The 19,827-nt window shown below is 40.3% G+C and overlaps 1 protein-coding gene across 11 annotated transcripts in view; it reads left to right on the top strand.

Moving 5' to 3' along the window:
* Positions 1–19,827, top strand: part of TTLL5 (tubulin tyrosine ligase like 5) — a 308,772-nt gene that overhangs the window by 1,799 nt on the left and 287,146 nt on the right. For all 11 annotated transcript variants that reach the window (XR_010731041.1, XM_066272631.1, XM_066272636.1 and 8 more), the window contains exon 3: positions 9,943–10,049. Coding sequence is in view for 10 of the 11 variants with exons in the window: in XM_066272631.1 (XP_066128728.1) it covers positions 9,943–10,049 (107 nt within the window). In the remaining variant the exon portion in view is untranslated. The remainder of the gene's footprint in view (positions 1–9,942; positions 10,050–19,827) is intronic.

Here is a 19,827-nt window from a genome sequence, read left to right as displayed (position 1 = left end):
CACTCCAAGGGAGCTATCCTCAGCTCCTGGGCCATGCTGGAACCAAGTGAGCCACTGGCTGTGGGAGGAAAAGAGGGAGAAGAGGGAGAGAAGGGGGAGAGGGTGCCGGAAGCAGATGGTAGCTTTTCCTGTGTGTCCTGATCGGAATCGAACTCAAGACTTTCATATGCTGGGCCGATGCTCTCCACTGAGCCCCTGGCCGGGGCCTTACTCCTATACATTCTTTTACCTAATATCCTTCCTTTCCTAATGTCTTAACTCTTGTTTTAGCTTTTATTCATTGTCTACTTAAAGCTTTTATTATTTGGTCTTTGTCTGAAATGAGATAAGGCTCTGGACTTGTGACTGAACATTGGGTCTAGATGTTCCAGGTAGTAGTAGCTCTTAGTAAACTCCTGATCAGAGATCCTAACATAGGAGATTTTTAAAATGTTTAGCTAATTGAAAAGTAGGGTTCCAAGCACTGTGACATTGGTTATGTTACTTTCTCAGAAACCTTTGCAATGGTAGAATGATGATACTATGACTTACCAGAGTAATTGTGGGGCAGGACATTAGAGTGTTATAGCCTGTGCTGTGTCTATTGAACCACATTGCTTTCTGAGTCCTTTTATGTAATAGTCAAAGTTCTTGATTGCTGGATTCTCATAATAAAATTATAAATGCTAGTGGTAAGTACAGCAGCTATAGATGATAGTAAGGGCTTTACTGTATCTCATTTAACCTGAAGATGTTATTCCCACTTTATTAAACTCATTCTCACAAATATCAGAGTACGTCCTCAGGGATGTGTAGAGACTGAGTGATGGATTGAGAGTCAGACCTAGTTTTACTAAATTTTGAAGCACTTTGCTATTTTTTTTTTTTTTCGAAGTTGGAAATGGGGAGACAGTCAGACAGACTCCCGCATGCGCCCGACTCGGATCCACCTGGCATGCCCACCAGGGGGTGATGCTCTGCCCATCTGGGGAGTCGCTCTGCCACAATCAGAGCCATTCTAGCGCCTGAGGCAGAGGCCACAGAGCCATCCTCAGTGCCCGGGCAAACTTTGCTCCAATGGAGCCTTGGCTGCGGGAGGGGAAGAGAGAGACAGAGAGGAAGGAGAGGGGGAAGGGTGGAGAAGCAAATGGGCACTTCTCCTGTGTGCCCTGGCCGGGAATTGAACCCGGGACTCCTGCACGCCAGGCCGATGCTCTACCACTGAGCCAACCAGCCAGGGCCAGCACTTTGCTATGTTGCCTCCTTTAACCTTATTACTTAGCACAGCAAACAAAGAGAAAAACTGGCGTATAGTTAAGATCAGTTTTTAAGATTTTCTGCAAGTCCCCTTCGATATGTGCATATTGTATAAACTGAAAAATGGGGAAAATATCTGCCAGGCTATTGTGTAGGAGTATGGTTAGGATCAAATAGAATACTATATATGAAATTACTTTGTAATTCATAAGTGCCATTATTAAGTGCCATACACATATAAGTCATTATTCTTATTTGCTTTAATATTGAACTTAAAGTGACTTCTTATTATAAAGTGGAAGATTTCATGATTTAATATTATAACTTGAAAACAATTATTGAAGCATTAATAAAGCTTTGGGGAAAGGTTTCTCATCTTGTTAGGTTGTAGAAAATAATAGAGATTTGACATTAGATTTGGGTCATTCTCATTCAGGATAATTCCCTCTGGTCACTTTGCCTCCTTTTGACTTCTTGTTTTGTGTGTGTTGCCTCATAGCAATTCCACAAAATTTTAACTTCTATTTTTTTGTGTATTTTTCTGAAGCTGGAAACAGGGAGAGACAGTCAGACTCCTGCATGCGCCTGACCGGGATCCACCCGGTACGCCCACCCGGGGGCGACGCTCTGCCCACCAGGGGGGGATGCTCTGCCCCTCCAGGGCGTCGCTCTGTTGCGACCAGAGCCACTCTAGAGCCTGGGGCAGAGGCCAAGGAGCCATCCCCAGCGCCCGGCCATCTTTGCTCCAATGGAGCCTTGGCTGCGGGAGGGGAAGAGAGAGACAGAGGAAGGAGAGGGGGAGGAGTGGAGAAGCAGATGGGTGCTTCTCCTGTGTGCCCTGGCCGGGAATCGAACCCAGGACTTCTGCATGCCAGGCCGACGCTCTACCACTGAGCCAACCGGCCAGGGCCAAAATTTTAACTTCTACTCCAAGCATCAGTCTTTTCAATTTCAAGATTATTCTTTTCCTCCTTAAATACCTGTCTCCTTAGTATATTTAGAGGCTGAACCGGCAAGTATTAGGTTGAACCATGTGAAATTGCCATTTTGGTAGGTCAAAAACAGTCAAATAGTGACAATTTCAGATGGTTCAACCTAGTATTATACTGCATACTCAATAAATACTTGCTGACTGAATGATTGAGTGAACAAATAAATGTATAAATTAGATCATGTTATTTCAGATGCTCTTTTTTTTTAGATCTTTTTTATTGATTTTGCAGAGAGAGGAGAGAAAAGGGGGTATTGAGAAGTATCAACCCCTAGTTGCTTCACATTAGTTGTTCATTGCTTGCTTGTTGCTTGTCATATGTTCCTTGACCAGGCAAGCCCAGGGTTTCCAACTGGCGACCTCAGTATTCTAGGTCAATGCTCTATCTACTGCACCACCACAGGTCAGGCAGGATGTTCTTAACCTTTTCAATGCTATTGATCCCTTGACAGAATAATATCTTTTTGGTGCTTTTTTTGGTGCTTAAAATAAAATACAGCTTGACCAGGCTGTGGCACAATGGATAGAGTGTCGGCCTGGGAAGCTGAGGACCCAGGTTCAAAACCCCAAGGTCGCCGGCTTGAGCACGGGTTCTTCTGGCATGAGCACAGGGTCACCGGCTTGAGTGTGGGGTGGCCGGCTTGAGCATGGGATCATAGACATGACCCTGTGGTCACTGGCTTGAGCCCAAAAGGTTACTGGCTTGAAGCCCAGAGTCACTAGCTTGAGCCCAAGGTCGCTGGTTTGAGCATGGGGTCAGTGGCTCGGCTAAAGCCCCCTGGTCAAGGCACATACGAAAAGCAATCAATGAACAACTAAGGTACCACAACGAAGAACTGATGCTTCTCATCTCTCTCTATTTCTGTCTGTCTGTCTTTCTTTTTCTCTCGTGTGCGCGTGCGCTAAAAAAAATAAAATACAGACCATTAAAAAAATACTAATTACACTGAAATGCAGTTATCAAAACTCTTAAAAAATTACTTGTGATACAATAATTTGTGCTTTCTTATACATTAAATGACAGTATCATTTATTTAAAACAAGGGGAAGTTAAATTTTATTTTCTAAAGATAGCAGCATAAAGACTATGTTTGCTTAATTTGCATAAAATCATTACACTGTGGAATGGTCTTTGATTGACACTTAGAAGTGGGGAATACTGGGAAATAGCATAGATGTCTGGACTAATATGAGATGTTACCATTTGGTAGCTTAATAATTGTTGGGGGAAAGATGCCAAGTCATTGTCCAGCCTCATCACACCAGATGAATACAACTGTGATCACAGGCGATCTAGTGGCAAGTTTAATAACTAATATAATTTAGAAGTAATGATAAATGTAAATGATGTTTTAATATACTGGCATTAATTATAAAATGGTATAAAATTTTAATTTCAGATAATGCTGTTAGTGCAGTGCTTGCTGCCTATATTCATAATTGATAATTGGTAAATTTCTAGTAGAAATTAGTAAAAATAAAGGTGTAATGCTCCCCTCCCTTATTTCCTCTCTCCCCCAACACAAATTCATGCACCTTTTGCTCTCCTTTCTTTCAGACTCTTTTTTTTTTTAAAGAGACAGAGAGTCAGAGAGAGGGACAGATGGGGACAGACAGACAGAAATGGAAAAAGATGAGAAGCATCAATTATCAGTTTTTTGTTGCGACACCTTAGTTGTTCATTGATTGCTTTCTCATATGTGCCTTGACCATAGCCCTTCAGCAGACCGAGTAACTCCTTGCTGGAGCCAGCGACCTTGGGTCCAAGCTGGTGAGCTTTGCTCAAGCCAGATGAGCCCGCGCTCAAGCTGGCGACCTTGGGGTCTCGAACCTGGGTCCTCTGCATTCCAGTCCATCGCTCTATCCACTGTGCCACCACCTGGTCAGGCTCTTTCACACTCTTACTGTTGATTTTTGACTGTTAATCTTGTTCCATCAGCTCATGTCTTGTCTATCAGATACTTGTTTTGTATATTAAGAATCTTGGCCCTGGCCAGTTGGTTCAGTGGTAGAGCATCAGCCTGGCATGTGGAAGTCCCAGGTTTGATTCCTAGCCAGGGCACACAGGAGAGGTGCCCATTTGCTTCTCCACCCCTCCCCTTCTCCTTCCTCTCTATCTCTCTCTGCCCTTCCCGCAGCCAAGACTCCATGGGAGCATAGTTGGCCTGGGCGCCAAGGACGGCACCATGGTCTCTGCCTCAGGCACTAGAATGGCTCCAGTCGTAACGGAGCAACGCCCCAGATGGGCAGAGCATCACCCCCTGGTAGGCATGCCAGGTGGTTTCTTGTCGGGCACATGCGGGAGTCTCTCTCTGCCTCCCTGCTTCTCACCTCAGAAAAATACCCCCCCCCCAAAAAAAAAAGAAAAGAAAAAAAAGAAAAAGAGTCTTAAGTCAATCTTGTTCACACTTAGAGCAATAGGCTTATATTTAAAAAGTTTTTGGAAGTTTGGAGGCCTTAACTCATCTCAGGATCTTGATTTGATCCAAAGATGCACATCTATGGACATCTGTTAGATCTGCTCAGATTCCTAGATTGTATTAAAGGATTAATGCCTTTGATCCTGGACTGAAGGAGTAGAAACTCTCCACTCAGTCCTTGTTTTGCATGGCATTATTTCAAGTAGTAAATGTCAAAGGGTGCTCTTATTTTATATGCTTGGGGATTCCAAATACAATTTTTTATATAGATGTGGAAGTTTTCATAAAAGGATTTGATGTTTCTTTTATTTATTTATTTATTTATTTGTGACAGAGAGAGTCAGAGAGAGGGACAGACAGGAAGGGAGAGAGATGAGAAACATCAATTCCTTGTTTTTTTTTTTTGTTTTTTTTTTACAGAGACAGAGAGAGAGTCAGAGAGAGGGATAGATAGGGACAGACAGACAGGAACGGAGAGAGATGAGAAGCATCAATCATTAGTTTTTTGTTGTGCATTGCGACACCTTAGTTGTTCATTGATTGCTTTCTCATATGTGCCTTGACTGTGGGCCTTCAGCAGACCGAGTAACCCCTTGCTTGAGCCAGCGACCTTGGGTCCAAGCTGGTGAGCTTTGCTCAAACCAGATGAGCCCGTGCTCAAGCTGGCGACCTTGGGATCTCGAACCTGCGTCCTTCCGCATCCCAGTCCGACGCTCTATCCACTGCGCCACCGCTTGGTCAGGCCATCAATTCCTTGTTGTAGCATCTTAGTTGTTCATTGATTGCTTTCTCATATGTGTCTTGACTGGCGGGCTACAGCAGACTGAGTGACCCTTTGCTCGAGCCAGTGACCTTGGGCTCAAGCTGGTGAGTCTTGCTCAAACCAAATGAGCCTGCACTCAAGCTGGCGGCCTTAGAGTCTCGAACCTGGGTCCTCTGATTCCCAGTCCGACGCTCTAGCCCAGGGGTCCCCAAACTTTTTACACAGGGGGCCAGTTCACTGTCCCTCAGACCGTTGGAGTGCTGGACTATAAAAAAACTATGAACAAATCCATATGCACACTGCACATATCTTATTTTAAAGTAAAAAAACAAAACGGAACAAATACAATATTTAAAATAAAGAACAAGTAAATTTAAATCAACAAACTGACCAGTATTTCAATGGGAACTATGGGCCTGCTTTTAGCTAATGAGATGGTCAATGTCCGGTTCCATATTTCTCACTGCTAGCCGTAACAAGTGATATGACGCGTGCTTCCCGCATCACCGGAAGTAGTACTGTACGTGAGCTACGCCACGCTTTGCAGCGCCGCCACATACAGTACTCCAGGAGCACAGGATGCATCCTGTGCTCCTCTCACTGACCACCAGTGAAAGAGGTGCCCCTTCCGGAAGTGCAGTGGGGTCGGATAAATGGCCTCAGGGGGCCGTAGTTTGGGGACCCCTGCTCTATCCACTGCGCCACTGCCCAGTCAGGCTGATGTTTCTTTTGTCACTGAAAAAAATAGTAACACTAATTTCTATAATAAAAACTGGCTTTATATCAGTTGTAAAGATCATTAACATTTACATGGAAAAATAAAAGATCATCAACAAATGATTGTACGAATTCTATAGGAGTTCAGAGAAAGAAGACATCACCATGGGAGGGAGGAGCTGCGTTGAGCTGGGCCTTGGAGAGTGGGAGTAAATGAGCAGGAGGAGGCGGGGAAGGCATTTCCAGCAGTGCCACTGCTGTTAATCTGGCATGGGAGCTCCAGTTATGTAGGCTGCATCCCAGGAGTGAATGATAATACATTCTACATTCCTCATGAAATTGCTTCTTAAAAACCAAAACATTCTTAGGCTTTCAACAAAGTGAACCATAAAAGGGGTCTATTTGGAGCATTAATCATTCAAATACTTTGTTCTTTCATGCCTAGAAAGCACATTTTCTTAAGATAAACCAGTTTCTGGTGTGAAAGAAAATTGAAGATCCCAATTTTCAATTTCCTAATCATTTTGAATCTTTTCCCTTTAGCACCACCTGGTGGGAGCATGGTTTTAATGACAGTTTAGCATTTGCCTCAAGTATGTTTTAGTTGACCTTATTGAATGAATAATTTGTCTACTACCTCTTTAATTTTCGTGGGTTTTTTTTTGTTTGTTTGTTTGTTTGTTTGTGGCAGAGACAGAGTCAGAGAGAGGGACAGACAGACAGGAAGGGAGAGAGATGAGAAGCATCAACTCTTCGTTGCGGCACCTTAGTTGTTCATTGATTGCTTTCTCATATGTGTCTTGACCGGGGGGCTACAGCAGACTGAGTGACCCCTTGCTCAAGCCAGCGACCTTGGGTCCAAGCTGGTGAGCCCTACTCAAACCAGAGGAGCCTGCGCTCAAGTTGGCGACCTCGGGGTCTCAAACCTGGGTCCTCCGCATCCCAGTCCAACGCTCTATGCCAGTGGTCCCCAACCTTTTTTGGGCCAAGGACCAGTTTAATGGTCAGAAAATATTTTCACGGCCCGGCCTTTAGGGTGGTACGGATAAATGTATCATGTGACCGAGACAGGCGTCAAGAGTGAGTCTTAGACGGGTGTAACAGGGAATCTGGTCATTTTTTAAAAATAAAACATCATTGGACGTGAGCTGCAAAGTATAGAATTGTGACAATTCCAGTGCCATGCGGACTTTTCCTAGATGTGGACTTTTCCTGGACTCCTGCTCCTTGTGACAGCTCCTAACAGACTGAACTGGGGTTGGGTTGCATTTTTCAGGGATTTGGTATGATGTTGGGGCCATCTTGGACTTGGTGAACATGTGAAGGACACTACTCTTTTATGGATTCTTGCTGTATTGGCCAAGAGTTTGCTTAAAGGCTTTAATCACTGTAAAAAAAAAATAGAAAACTAGATAAAGAAGATGTGGCACATATACACCATGGTATACTATTCAGCCATAAGAAATGATGACATCAGATCACTTACAACAAAATGGTGGGATCTTGATAACATTATACGGAGTGAAATAAGTAAATCAGAAAAAAACAAGAACTGCAGGATTTCATACATTGGTGGGACATAAAAACGAGACTAAGAGACATGGACAAGAGTGTGGTGGTTACAAGGAGCAGGGGGAGAGAAGGAGGGAGAGGGGGAGGGGTACAAAGAAAACTAGATAGAAGGTGACGGAGGACAATCTGACTTTGGGTGATGGGTATGCAACAGAATTGAATGACAAGATAACCTGGACATGTTTTCTTTGAATATATGTACCCTGATTTATTGATGTCACACCATTAAAATAAAAATTTATTTATATAAATAAATAAATAAATAAATAAATAAAACATCGTTCAGACTTAAATATAAATAAAACGGAAATAATGTAAGTTATTTATTCATTCTCTGCGGACCGGTACCAAATGGCCCACGGACCGGTACCGGTCCGCAGCCCAGGAGTTGGGGACCACTTGTCTACATCACCGCCTGGTCAGGCTCTTTAATTTTTTTTATTGATTGTAAGTGGAAAGATTTCTTTCTTAGGGGTTTGGCTTTCCACAGATAGTGTAGTTAGGGCCTTGGCTCTTCTCCTCTGTGTACCTGTTGTGTTCTGAATCTTGTCGGTTTCATCGCAGTAATCCATTGTTTATAAGTGACAAGGCGCAGTGGTGTCGATTTGTAGCTTGTGCTAGCTTGACAAAGCACTTTGGATAGTTTACAGAGTTTCTGTCCAAGACTGTGTAGTTCAGGCTGCCTGTTTTTCTCCTTTCCATCCTCTGACTTGGAATATAGTGGAAAAATTAAAGATGGAAGAAATCACAGGAATAATCTGGCCCCATGCCCATGTTTTACAGGTGTTCAGGTTAAAAAGCAAGCAAAACAAAAAATACTTCTTGCTGAAATAATGTACCCTATAAACACCATTTCTCACAACTGGGCACTATCACCAGTTCAAAGAACAAGAACAGTGAGCATCTATCTGCATTTCATTTCTAGAAAATAGATAATGGACTAGGTATGACATTCTTCGATTTCTCCACTAAAAGGCTTTGGCAGCTCGCCCCAAGTCTGCAGGCTGCCTCACTCCTAGGATGGTAGTCTGTCAACTTGTTTGTTCAAAGTGTGGGTCTTTATTTGAGGTCAGACTGAATCTTGGCTCAATGGATCTTATTCCATTTAAGAAATTGATTAGTTTAAATTCCCAAAGGGTTGTTTAAGGTGCTCCCTGCACAGAACCTCACTGAAATGTGCCTGTGGTGATGGGAGGTGGAAAGAGCACAGGCATTTGGGTCCAGATACCTTTCCTTTACTCGGCTAGCTGCATGACCTTGGGCAACACCTTCTCTTCAGTTCATAGAAGGGGCAAGAGGATTATGTGAGATAATGTGAAAGCTTTTATTTTAATTCCTGGCATGTAGGAGGTACTGGTAACTGGTTTGGTCCTGACCAGTTAGTTCAATTGGTTAAAGCATCCTCCCAAAACACTAAGGTTATGGGTTTGATCCCTAGTCTGGGGATCAGTGAATGCACAACTAAGTGAAACAACAAATGAATACTTCTCTCTGTCTCTCTTTCCCCCCCCCTTTTCCCTCCCCCTCCCTCTCTAAAACCAGTCAATGAAAAATAAAATATGTGGCGTTAATTGGGGTGCTGGTGTTAATTTAGCATTCTTAACTGAGAATCTTAGGATGGGTCTTCAAATTGGCTTCAGAAGGACTAGAGGGTATTAAGGGGGTATATCTGTTAGGATTCTTTATGTGTGCTGGGGACTAAAACATACTTGTCCTCAAAATAAAGAGACTTCACTAACTCGTATTTAGGGCAGACTCGTTTCTGCAGCTCTAAGTGTGCCTGTCAGGATCTCATTCCTCTCATTCTTCTGGTCAGGCGTCCACTGGCTCCTCCTTTGCAGTCAACTCCAGACTATCCTGCCCAGGTCACAAAATGACAGTGTCACTTCCAGCCCTCTCAGTCTCCCGCACCATTAAGGGGAAGAGAGGCCACCTCTTCCATAGCAGCTAGAGAAGAGAAAGCATTGTTTCCTCAGAGGGTCTCACAATGTGTCACCAGACCCTCACTTGCTCCAATTGGCTTATGTGCTCGTCCCTGAAGCAGCCACTGTAATTGAGAATTAGAATGGATGGAATTAATCTGAAACAAACCACGTGGCTGAAAGTGGAAGATGAATGGTTTCCCATAGCACATTCAGGGTTCTTGTGTCAGAAGGAGGGGGGAAGAGTTATGCAGCCAACTATTCAGCAGTTCATTCAGATTTTGAGTCACGAATTAATAAAGCCTTTTGTTATGGCTGTAGGGATCATCCATGTATCATGTGGACTGGAGGCTGCAGGAGAATTCCAGTTTTGGTGTTCTATGCTGAAGCAATTCTGACGAAGGACAACAATATTCGAGTGATTGGAGGTGAGTGTGACTTCCCTCACGGAAGGCAGGGCTGGGGCATGACCCTGACAACCTTGTCTTGCAAAAATTGATAACACTTATAGATGAGGAAATAGCCTTGGCCATGAGAAGACTCTATTGATTTGTTATACTTAAAAGGATTATTTATGATTTCCTTTTTTTTTGGGGGGGTACCAGGAGTGGGCTACTAACTATTCATGATTTCTTGAATTGTTTTTTGCGTATTAAATTTTTTTTCCTTTATGAATTTTTTTGGAATTATGTATATAAGTTCCTATTGTTATTTTATTGTGGTAAAATATACAAAACAAAATTTACCATTTTAAAGTGTACAATTCAGTGACATTTAGTATGTTCACAGTGTGCAACCATCAGCACTGTCTAGTTCCAGAACCTTCTTATCATCCCAAAGGTAAATCCTGCACCATTTAAGTGGTCACTACTCAGGCTCTGGCAGCCCCGAATGTACTTTTTGTCACTCTGGATTTGCCTATTCTAGATATTTTATATAAATGGACTCCTACACTATGTGGCATTTTGTATCTGGCTTTCTTTTTTTTTTTTAAGATTTTATTGATTTGAGAGAGAGAGAAAGTGGGGGAGGAGCGGGAAGCATCAACTTGTAGTAGTTGCTTCTTTTTTTTTTTTTAATTTTTTCCTTAGAAAGGAGAGAGATGGGGGGGGGGAGAGGAGAGAGACAGAGAGAGAAGGGGAGGAGGAGCAGGAAGCATCAACTCCCATATGTGCCTTTACCAGGCAAGCCAAGGGTTTCAAACTGGCGACCTCAGCATTTCCAGGTCAACACTTGATCCACTGCGCCACCACAGGTCAGGCTGTGTAGTTGCTTCTTGTATGTGTCTTGACTGAGTAAGCCCAAGATTTCAAACCAGCGACCTCAGTGTTCCAGGTCAACATTCCATCCACTGCATCGTCACAGGTCAGGCTGTGTCTGACTTCTTTCACTTCTTATAATGTTTTCAAGATTCATCCATGTTGTACATGTATCAGTGCTTCTTTCTTTTTATGGCTGAGTATTATCCCATGTATGCATATACCACATTTGTTTATCAGTTGATGAATGGTTGTTTCTACCTTTTGGCTATTGTAAATAGTGCCGTTATGGACATTCATATACAGTTTTTGTTTGAACACCAGTTTTCAGTTCTTTCCGATAAATGTTTAAGAATAGAATTGCTAGGTTGTATAGTAATTCTGTGTTTAACTTATTAAGGGAACGCCAAACGTTTTCCACAGTGATTGTACCATTGCACATTTCTATCAGCAAGATATGAGAGTTCTGATTTCTCTACATTCTCACTAACACTCATTTTCTGTTTTTTAGATTGTTGCTAGATTAGTGGCTGTGAAGTGGTATCTTACTGTGGTTTTGCTTTGTGTTCCCTAATCACTGACATTGAGTATCTTTTCATGTCTTTTTTGGTTATTTGTATATCTTCCTTGGAGAAATGTCTATTCAAGGCATTTGGCTATTTTTTAATTGGGTTGATGTCTTTTTTGTTGAGTTATAAGAATTCTTAATGCATTCTGAATATTAGACCTTTATCAGATGTATTATTTACAAATAATTTTTCCTGTTTTGTGGTCTATCTGGTCTGTCCTTTCACTCTTTTGATAGTCTTTTTTTCATGATACAAACATTTTCATTTTGATGATATCTAATTTTTCTATTTTGTCTTTTCTTTTTTCTTTTTTTTTTTTCCCAAAGTTGGAAACGGGGAGACAGTCAGACAGACTCCCGCATGCACCCAACCGGGATCCACCTGGCATGCCCACCAGGGGGCGATGCTCTGCCTATCTTGGGGCGTCGCTCTGCTGCAATCAGCCATTCTAATGCCTGAGGCAGAGGCCACAGAGCCATCCTCACTGCCCGGGCCAGCTTTGCTCCAATGGAGTCTCGGCTGCAGGAGGGGAAGAGAAAGAGAGGAAGGAGAGGGGGAGGGGTAGAGAAGCAGATGGGCGCTTCTCCTGTGTGCCCTGGCCGGGAATCGAACCTGGGACTCCTGCACACCAGGCCGATGCTCTACCACTGAGCCAACTGGCCAGGGCTTCTATTTTTTCTTTTCTTGCTTATACTTTTGGTGTCATATTTAAGAAACTATTGCCTAACCCAGTGGTAGTCAACCTGGTCCCTGCCACCCACTAGTGGGTGTTCCAGCTTTCATGGTGGGCGGTAGCAGATCAATCAAAGTATAAATAAAAAGATAGATTTAACTATAGTAAGTTGTTTTATAAAGATTTATTCTGCCAAACTTAGCAAAAATCCGACATAAAGTACTTGGTAAGTAATTATTATTATATGCTTTAACTTGCTGTCACTCTGCTTTATAAATTTTATAAAGTAAAGTGACTTCCCTACTTTATAAATCACCATTACTGTGGAACCGGTGGGCGGTTAGAAAATTTTACTACTAACAGAGATACAAAAGTGGGCGGTAGGTATAAAAAGGTTGACTACCTCTGGCCTAACCCAAGGTCATGATCTTTATGATTTTCTTCTAAGAATTCTATAGTTTAAGCTCTCATATTTAGAGCTAAATGGCTTCTGATCTATTTTCAGTTAATTTTTCTAACATAGTGTGAGAATAAGGGTCTATCTTCATTCCTTTGCGTGTGTGTATCTAGTTGTCCCAGTATAATTAGTTGAAGAGACTGTTCATTCTGTATTGAATACTCTTGGCACTGTTATTGAAAATCATTTGGCCATAAGTGTATGGGTTTATTTCTGGACTTTTAATATTTCATTGATCTATATGTCTACCCTTATACCAGTATCATGTCATTTTACTTACTGTACTTATGTACTAATATTTGAAATTGGGAAATGCAAATCCCAAATCCTCTTGTTTTTCTATGTCAAGATCTTTTTTTGGCTATTCAGGGTCCCTTGCAATTCCATATGAATTTTAGGATAATGCTATTTTAAAAGAATTTGTTTATTGATTTTAAAGAGAGGAAGGGAGAGGGAGAGACAGACAGATAAATAGAAGCATTGATCTGTTCCTGTATGTGCCCTGACCAGGGATCGAACTGGTAACCTTTGCATTTAGGAGCAATGTTCTAACCAACCAAGCTATTAGGTGAGGGAGGATAAAGCTTTTTAATATCTGCAGTGAGGCCATTAGGGTTTTGATAGGGAATGCCCTCCATCTATAAAGTGCTTTTGGGAGTATTGCCATCTTAATGTTAAGTGTTCTGGTCCATGAGCAAGGTTGTCTTTCCATTTATTGAGATCTTTAATTTCTTTCAGCAATGTTTCATAGTTTTCAGTGTGCAGGTCTTATAACTCCTTGGTTAAGTTTATTCCTAAATATTTTATTCTTTTTGATACAACAGTTAATGGCCCGTGTGTAGAAATATAGTTGATTTTTGTTTATTGATCTTATATCCTGAAACCTTGCTGAACTTGTTCACAATCACTAATAGCTTTGTGTGTGGAGGGGGAGGGGTTCTTTTGGATTGATGTAAACAAGATCATATCATCTGCAGATAGAGGTCATTTGGCTTTTTCCTTTACAACTTTGATGCCTTTTACTTCTGTTCCTTGCCTAATTGCTCTGCTTGGAGATTTCTGTACAATGCTGAGTAGAAGAGGTAAAAGGTGGGTATCTTTGTCTTGTTACTGATCTTATGGGGAATCCTTCCGGTCTTTCACCGTTCAGGGTGTTGTTAGCTGTGGGTTTTTCAAAATGCTTTCTATCATGTTGAGGAAGTCTCCTTCAAGTCCTTCGTCAAGTGTTTTTACCATGCAAGGGTGCTGGATTTTGTAAAATGCTTTTTCTACATCATTGAAGATGATTCTGTTTTGTTTCATTCATTCTCTTCATGTGGTGTATGACTTTGATTGAGTTTTGTATGTTGAACCACCCTTGCATTTTTGAGATAAATCCAGCTTGGTCCTACTGTGTAACCTTTTAGTATGCTGCTGGGTTTGGTTTGCTAATATTTTGTTGAGAATTTTATACTTGTGTTTATAAGGGATATTGATCTGTAGTTTTCTTGTGATGCCTTCATCTGGCTCTGGTATCAGGGTAATGATGGCCTCATAGAATGAGTTTCCTCCTCCTCTTTGGGAGAGTTTGAGAAGGATTGGTATTAATATTTAAATGTTTGATAAAATTCACCTGACCCGTGGCAGCGCAGTGGATAAAGCGTCGATCTGAAACGCTGAAGTCGCAGGTTCAAAACCCTGGGCTTGCCCCATCAAGGCACATACGTGAAGCAACTACTTTGAATTGATGCTCCCCCCCCCTCATTTCTCTCTTTCTTCTCTCCTCTCTAAAATCAATAAACAAAATCTTTAAAAAAATGTGTTTGATAAAATTCACCCATGAAGCCATCTTAACTCATTTCATTGTTAATATAATGGACATGATACCTATTTTTCAGGCATTGTGAGAAATAAAAATTATTTAATGTTTGTTGCCTAGTACACACTCAAAGCTTACTTGTTGAATAGGATCTGTTGTACTTTGAAATGCCTTTAAAGTCTGTCCTTGCTCCATAATAAGCCAGGAGTTTAGAAGCACCTGCTTCTGGGATTTGAATCTTCCTCTCTTCCTTGGGATCATTTTGTTCTAATCCCCTCAGCAAGTTGCTAGGTTACCACTTAAAGGGACATAGTCCATTTATATTCTCTGAATCCTGAACAACTAAAGATTTGCTAACATTTGCTGAGAAACTACCTCAAAGTATGAGTGAGTCAAAACATCAAATGTGGGTTTGAAAACAAGAGAAGTAAATAATCCCCTCAAAACATACTTCTTTTGATGTTTTGTCACATAAATTAATCTGTATTTCATGGCAATGAACAGACCCTTAATTTTTAGAATACCTGACATTTAAAATTAGCATCCATCAACGTAAGCTTTCCCCTTATTCAGACGGTTACCGTTTCCTAGAACCTATAAGTATTTGGGCTTGTTTTGTTTTTTTTTCTTTACACATTCCTATGATTAAAGAAAAAGCCACTAAATTTTTCTCAAACTCTGTTTTTCAATTTTCTGTTCCCAATTCCTGAGGTTTAATAATTATTTTCACTGTCCGTATGCAAAGAACAATTTTAGTGATTTTTGCTAGTTGCTGTCTCAGATTTCTGAATTGTTAAACACTCTTAGTCTCTTTTCCCTTTTTGCTCTCCTAAATAGCTGACATAGATCTGTGAGATCCTAATCCTGTGGTTAAATCCTCTTGAGAAGTGTATGTGGGGCATTAGTTATCTTCTGTTGATCTTAGGTTAGATGCCAACTTTTTTTGTCTGTTATCTAGTAAATGTTTAGTTGTGTTCACTGTTAATATTTTTGCTACAATGTTTTCATGTGCTTTGGTAAATATTCTAGGAATATTTTTTCCTTACTATATTCTTTTATTTTTTCAGTTATATATACTTTGAACATGTAAATGGGATTTTATTTTGGAGACAACAGACATATTTTCAGTTTAAAGTAAACTTCTAGAATGAAGTATCATTTTATAATTTGCTTCTGAATGTGTCAGTTTCATAAGTTGCATTTGTATCGACTTGCTCCCAATAGAAATATGGCATATATAAATTTTAATAAGTGACCTTATTACAAAAGTAAACAGAAATAGGTGAAATTAGTTTTAATAATATATTTTAATCCAAAATATTACTTCTACATTTACTCAATAGAAAAAAATCATTGAGATGTTTTAAATTTATTGTGTATTTTACACTTATAGTATATCTCAATATGGTGTAAAATTTTCATTGGGAATATTTGATCTGCATTTAGATTCCATAAATGTTATAGTTGAAATATAAATTTATGCCCTGGCTGGGTAACTCAGTTGATTAGAGTATTGTCCTGATAAGCCAGGTTTACAGGTTCAGTACCCAGTCAGGGCACATGCAGAAATCAACCAATGAATGTATAAATAAGTGGAACAACAAATCGATGTTTCTTTCTCTCTCTCCCTCTCCCTCTAAAATCAACCAATCAAATCAAATAAAAATAACTTTATATGCTCAAGTTATTTTAAACAAGTTTTTCAATAACTAAATTGCATATCAGTATTTAAATTAATTAAAGTTAAAATAAGAAATTCAGTTACTCTGTCACACTAGTCAAGTGCTCAGTAGTTAGATGTGGCTAGTGGTTACCATATACAGCAGTGCAATTGTAATTTTCTGACAGTAGAGCAGACTTCACTGTTGTTCCAGTCATCCCTGATTCGACTTCCCCGTGCAGTGGGACACTCTTGCTTATCAGCAGGGCTGGCAGCCTCTTCGAGACTACTCTTGAGACAGCTATGAGGATGCTACTGTTAAGTGCCACCAGAGGAAAGACACGACTGACACACAAATTAGTTGCAATAATTACACAGGCAATTTATTACTCACAAACCCTTTTGGCGCGCCTAGGTACAGCTTAAGGGGGCCCCATCGGCATGCTCCTCTCGACTGTCTTTGGTTAGAGCTCAGAGCGGCGTGGAGATAGTCCACATCAACGTTGGAGTCTGGGCGACTAGTGCAGCACGGAGCCCCTCAGCTTTAGTACCTTTTCTGGCCAACGCTTTCTAACAGGTGTCAAAGTACAGGATTATCACCTCAAACCACCTTTTTGAGAGTTCCTCGCAGGGATTCCCCTCTACGTCAATCTACTGAAATGTTTAAACCAAGTCACTTCTTATCTAGGTATAACTTTACACACATACTAACTGGGCTCTGCTTGTAAGTCAGAGTCTGCTTATCACATTACAGAGTTATGGCACCAAGCCACTTCTTATCTATGTAACTTCACACACATCCTAACTGGGCCCTGCTTGTAAATCAGAGTCTGTTTATCACATTACAGTTATGGCACCAAGCCACTATATTAATTCCTATCCAAATGGCATAACTTTATTTAATTTTAATAATTATTTTAATGTCATTTTAATTACTTTTATATATCTTTTATATTTTTATATTTCTATATATATTTAATTACTATAACCTTATATTACTACAACAACTGTGTTGCCATTGAAGGGGTTATTCTTGTATTCTAGAAGTCAGAAACATCACTTTTATCTTCATTCTAATTTCCCATGCTATTTTTGACCAAACCCCTTAGGGCACTTCAGCATTCCCTAGGTGCTTCTGGGCTGACATTTAGATGATTGGTCCCATGTTTTATTTGCTAGTTAGCCCTGAAGCTTGTCGGGGGTCCCAGCATTTCAGGTTGCCTCCTGAGAAACATGGGTTCTTTGTTGGGTAGTAGGTCAGGTTGTTTATGCTTGCAAGTTTCCATTTGACTTGTCAGGGAAGAGAGAGCCTAGAATTGCCAAGTTTTTTAAGAGAAGTTCAGATATCTGGATTGCTGTATGAATTGTTTCAATTTTTTTAATCTTATTTTTATTAATTTTAATGCAGTGACATTGATAAATCAGGGTACATATGTTCCGAGAAAACATCTCCAGATTATTTTGACCTTTGATTATGCTGCATACCCTCACCCAAAGTTAAATTGTCTTCTGTCACCTTCTATCTGGTTTTCTTTGTGCCCCTACCCTCCCCCTACCCCCTCCCTCTCCTTCCTTGCCCCCTCCCCACCCCTCCACCCCACTCCCTGTTACCATCACATTCTTGTCCATGTCTCTGAGTCTCATTTTTATGTCCACTCTATGCATGGTTCATATAGTTCTTAGTTTTTTCTGATTTACTTATTTCACTCCGTATATGTTATCAAGGTCCATCCATGTTGTAAATGATGTACCAAAGCTTTTTAATCCGCTCGTCCTCTGACGGACACTTGGGCTGTTTCCAGATCTTCGCTGTTATGAACAATGCTGCTATAAACATGGGGGTGCATTTCTCCTTCTGGAACCGTTCTATGGTGTTCTTGGGGTATATTCCTAAAAGTGGGATGGCTGGGTCAAAAGGCAGTTCGATCTTCAATTTTTTGAGGAATCTCCATACTGTTTCCACAGAGGCTGCACCAGTCCGCATTCCCACCAGCAGTGTAGGAGGGTTCCCTTTTCTCCACATCCTTGCCAGCACTTTTTCTGTGTTGTTTTGTTGATGAGCGCCATTCTGACTGGTGTGAGGTGATATCTCATTGTGGTTTTAATTTGCATTTCTCTAATGATTAGTGATGTTGAGCATTTTTTCATATGCCTATTGGCCATCTGTATATCCTCTTTGGAGAAGTGTCTATTCATTTCTTTTGCCCATTTTTTGATTGGATTGTTTGTCTTTCTGGTGTTGAGATTTACAAGTTCTTTATAAATTTTGGTTATTAACCCCTTATCAGATGAACTGTCAAATATGTTCTCCCATTGTGTAGTTTGTCTTTTTATTCTGTTCTTATTGTCTTTGCCTGTGCAAAAGCTTTTTAGTTTGATATAGTCCCATTTGTTTATCCTGTCTTTTATTTCCCTTGCCCATGGAGATAAATCAGCAAATATATCGCTGTGAGAGATGTCGGAGAGCTTACTGCCTATGTTTTCTTCTAAGATGCTTATGGTTTCACACCTTACATTTAAGTCTTTTATCCATTTTGAGTTTATTTTTGTGAATGGTGTAAGTTGGTGGTCTAGTTTCATTTTTTTTCAGTTAGCTGTCCAATTTTCCCAACACCATTTGTTGAAGAGGCTGTCTTTACTCCATTGTATGCCCTTATCTCCTTTGTCAAATATCAATTGTCCTTTAGAACTGTGGGTTTATTTCTGAGTTCTCTGTTCTGTTCCATTGATCTATGTGCCTACTCTTAAGCCAGTACCAGGCTGTTTTGAGTACAATGGCCTTGTAGTATAGCTTGATATCAGGAAGTGTGATACCTCCCCCCTTATTCTTCTTTTTTAAGATTGCTGAGGCTATTCGTGTTCTCTTTTGGTTTCATATAAATTTTTGGAATATGTGATCTATATCTTTAAAGTATGTCATTGGTATTTTAATTGGTATTGCGTTGAATTTATAAATTACTTTGGGTAATATAGACATTTTAATGATGTTTATTCTTCCTAACCATGAGCACGGTATGTGCTTCCACTTGTTTGTATCTTCCTTGATTTCTTTTATCAATGTTTCATAATTTTCCGAGTACAAGTCTTTAGTCTCCTTGGTTAAATGTATTCCTAGGTACTTTATTTTTTTGGTTGTAATAGTGAAGGGGATTATTTCCTTAATTTCTCTTTCTGACTGTTCATTGTTGGTGTATAAAAATGCCTCTGATTTCTGAGTATTAATTTTATATCCTGCCACCTTGCTGAATTTATTTATCAGATCCAGTAGTTTTTTGACTGAGACTTTAGGATTTTCTATATACATTATCATATCATCTGCAAATAATGATAGCTTTACTTCTTCTTTTCCAACTTGAATGCCTTTTATTTCTTCTTCTTGTCTGATTGCTGTGGCTAGGACTTCCAGGACTATGTTGAATAAGAGTGGTGAAAGGGGGCACCCCTGCCTTGTTCCTGATCTTAAGGGGATTGCTTTTAATTTTTGCGCATTGAGTATGATGTTGGCTGTGGGTTTGTCATAGATGGCTTTTATCATGTCGAGGTATGTTCCCTGTATTCCCACTTTGTTGAGAGTTTTGATCATGAATGGGTGCTGGATTTTATCAAATGCTTTTTCTGCATCTATTGAAATTATCATGTGGTTTTTCTCCTTCCTTTTGTTTATGTGATGAATAACATTGATAGATTTGCGAATATTGTACCAGTCTTGCCTCCCTAGAATAAATCCCACTTGATCATGGAGTATGATTTTTTCCATATATTGTTGGATCTGGTTTGCTAATATTTTGTT

Source organism: Saccopteryx bilineata, chromosome 4 (genome assembly GCF_036850765.1).
Source record: "Saccopteryx bilineata isolate mSacBil1 chromosome 4, mSacBil1_pri_phased_curated, whole genome shotgun sequence".
NCBI lineage: Eukaryota > Metazoa > Chordata > Mammalia > Chiroptera > Emballonuridae > Saccopteryx > Saccopteryx bilineata.
This window is presented reverse-complemented; position numbering and strand designations above follow the sequence as displayed.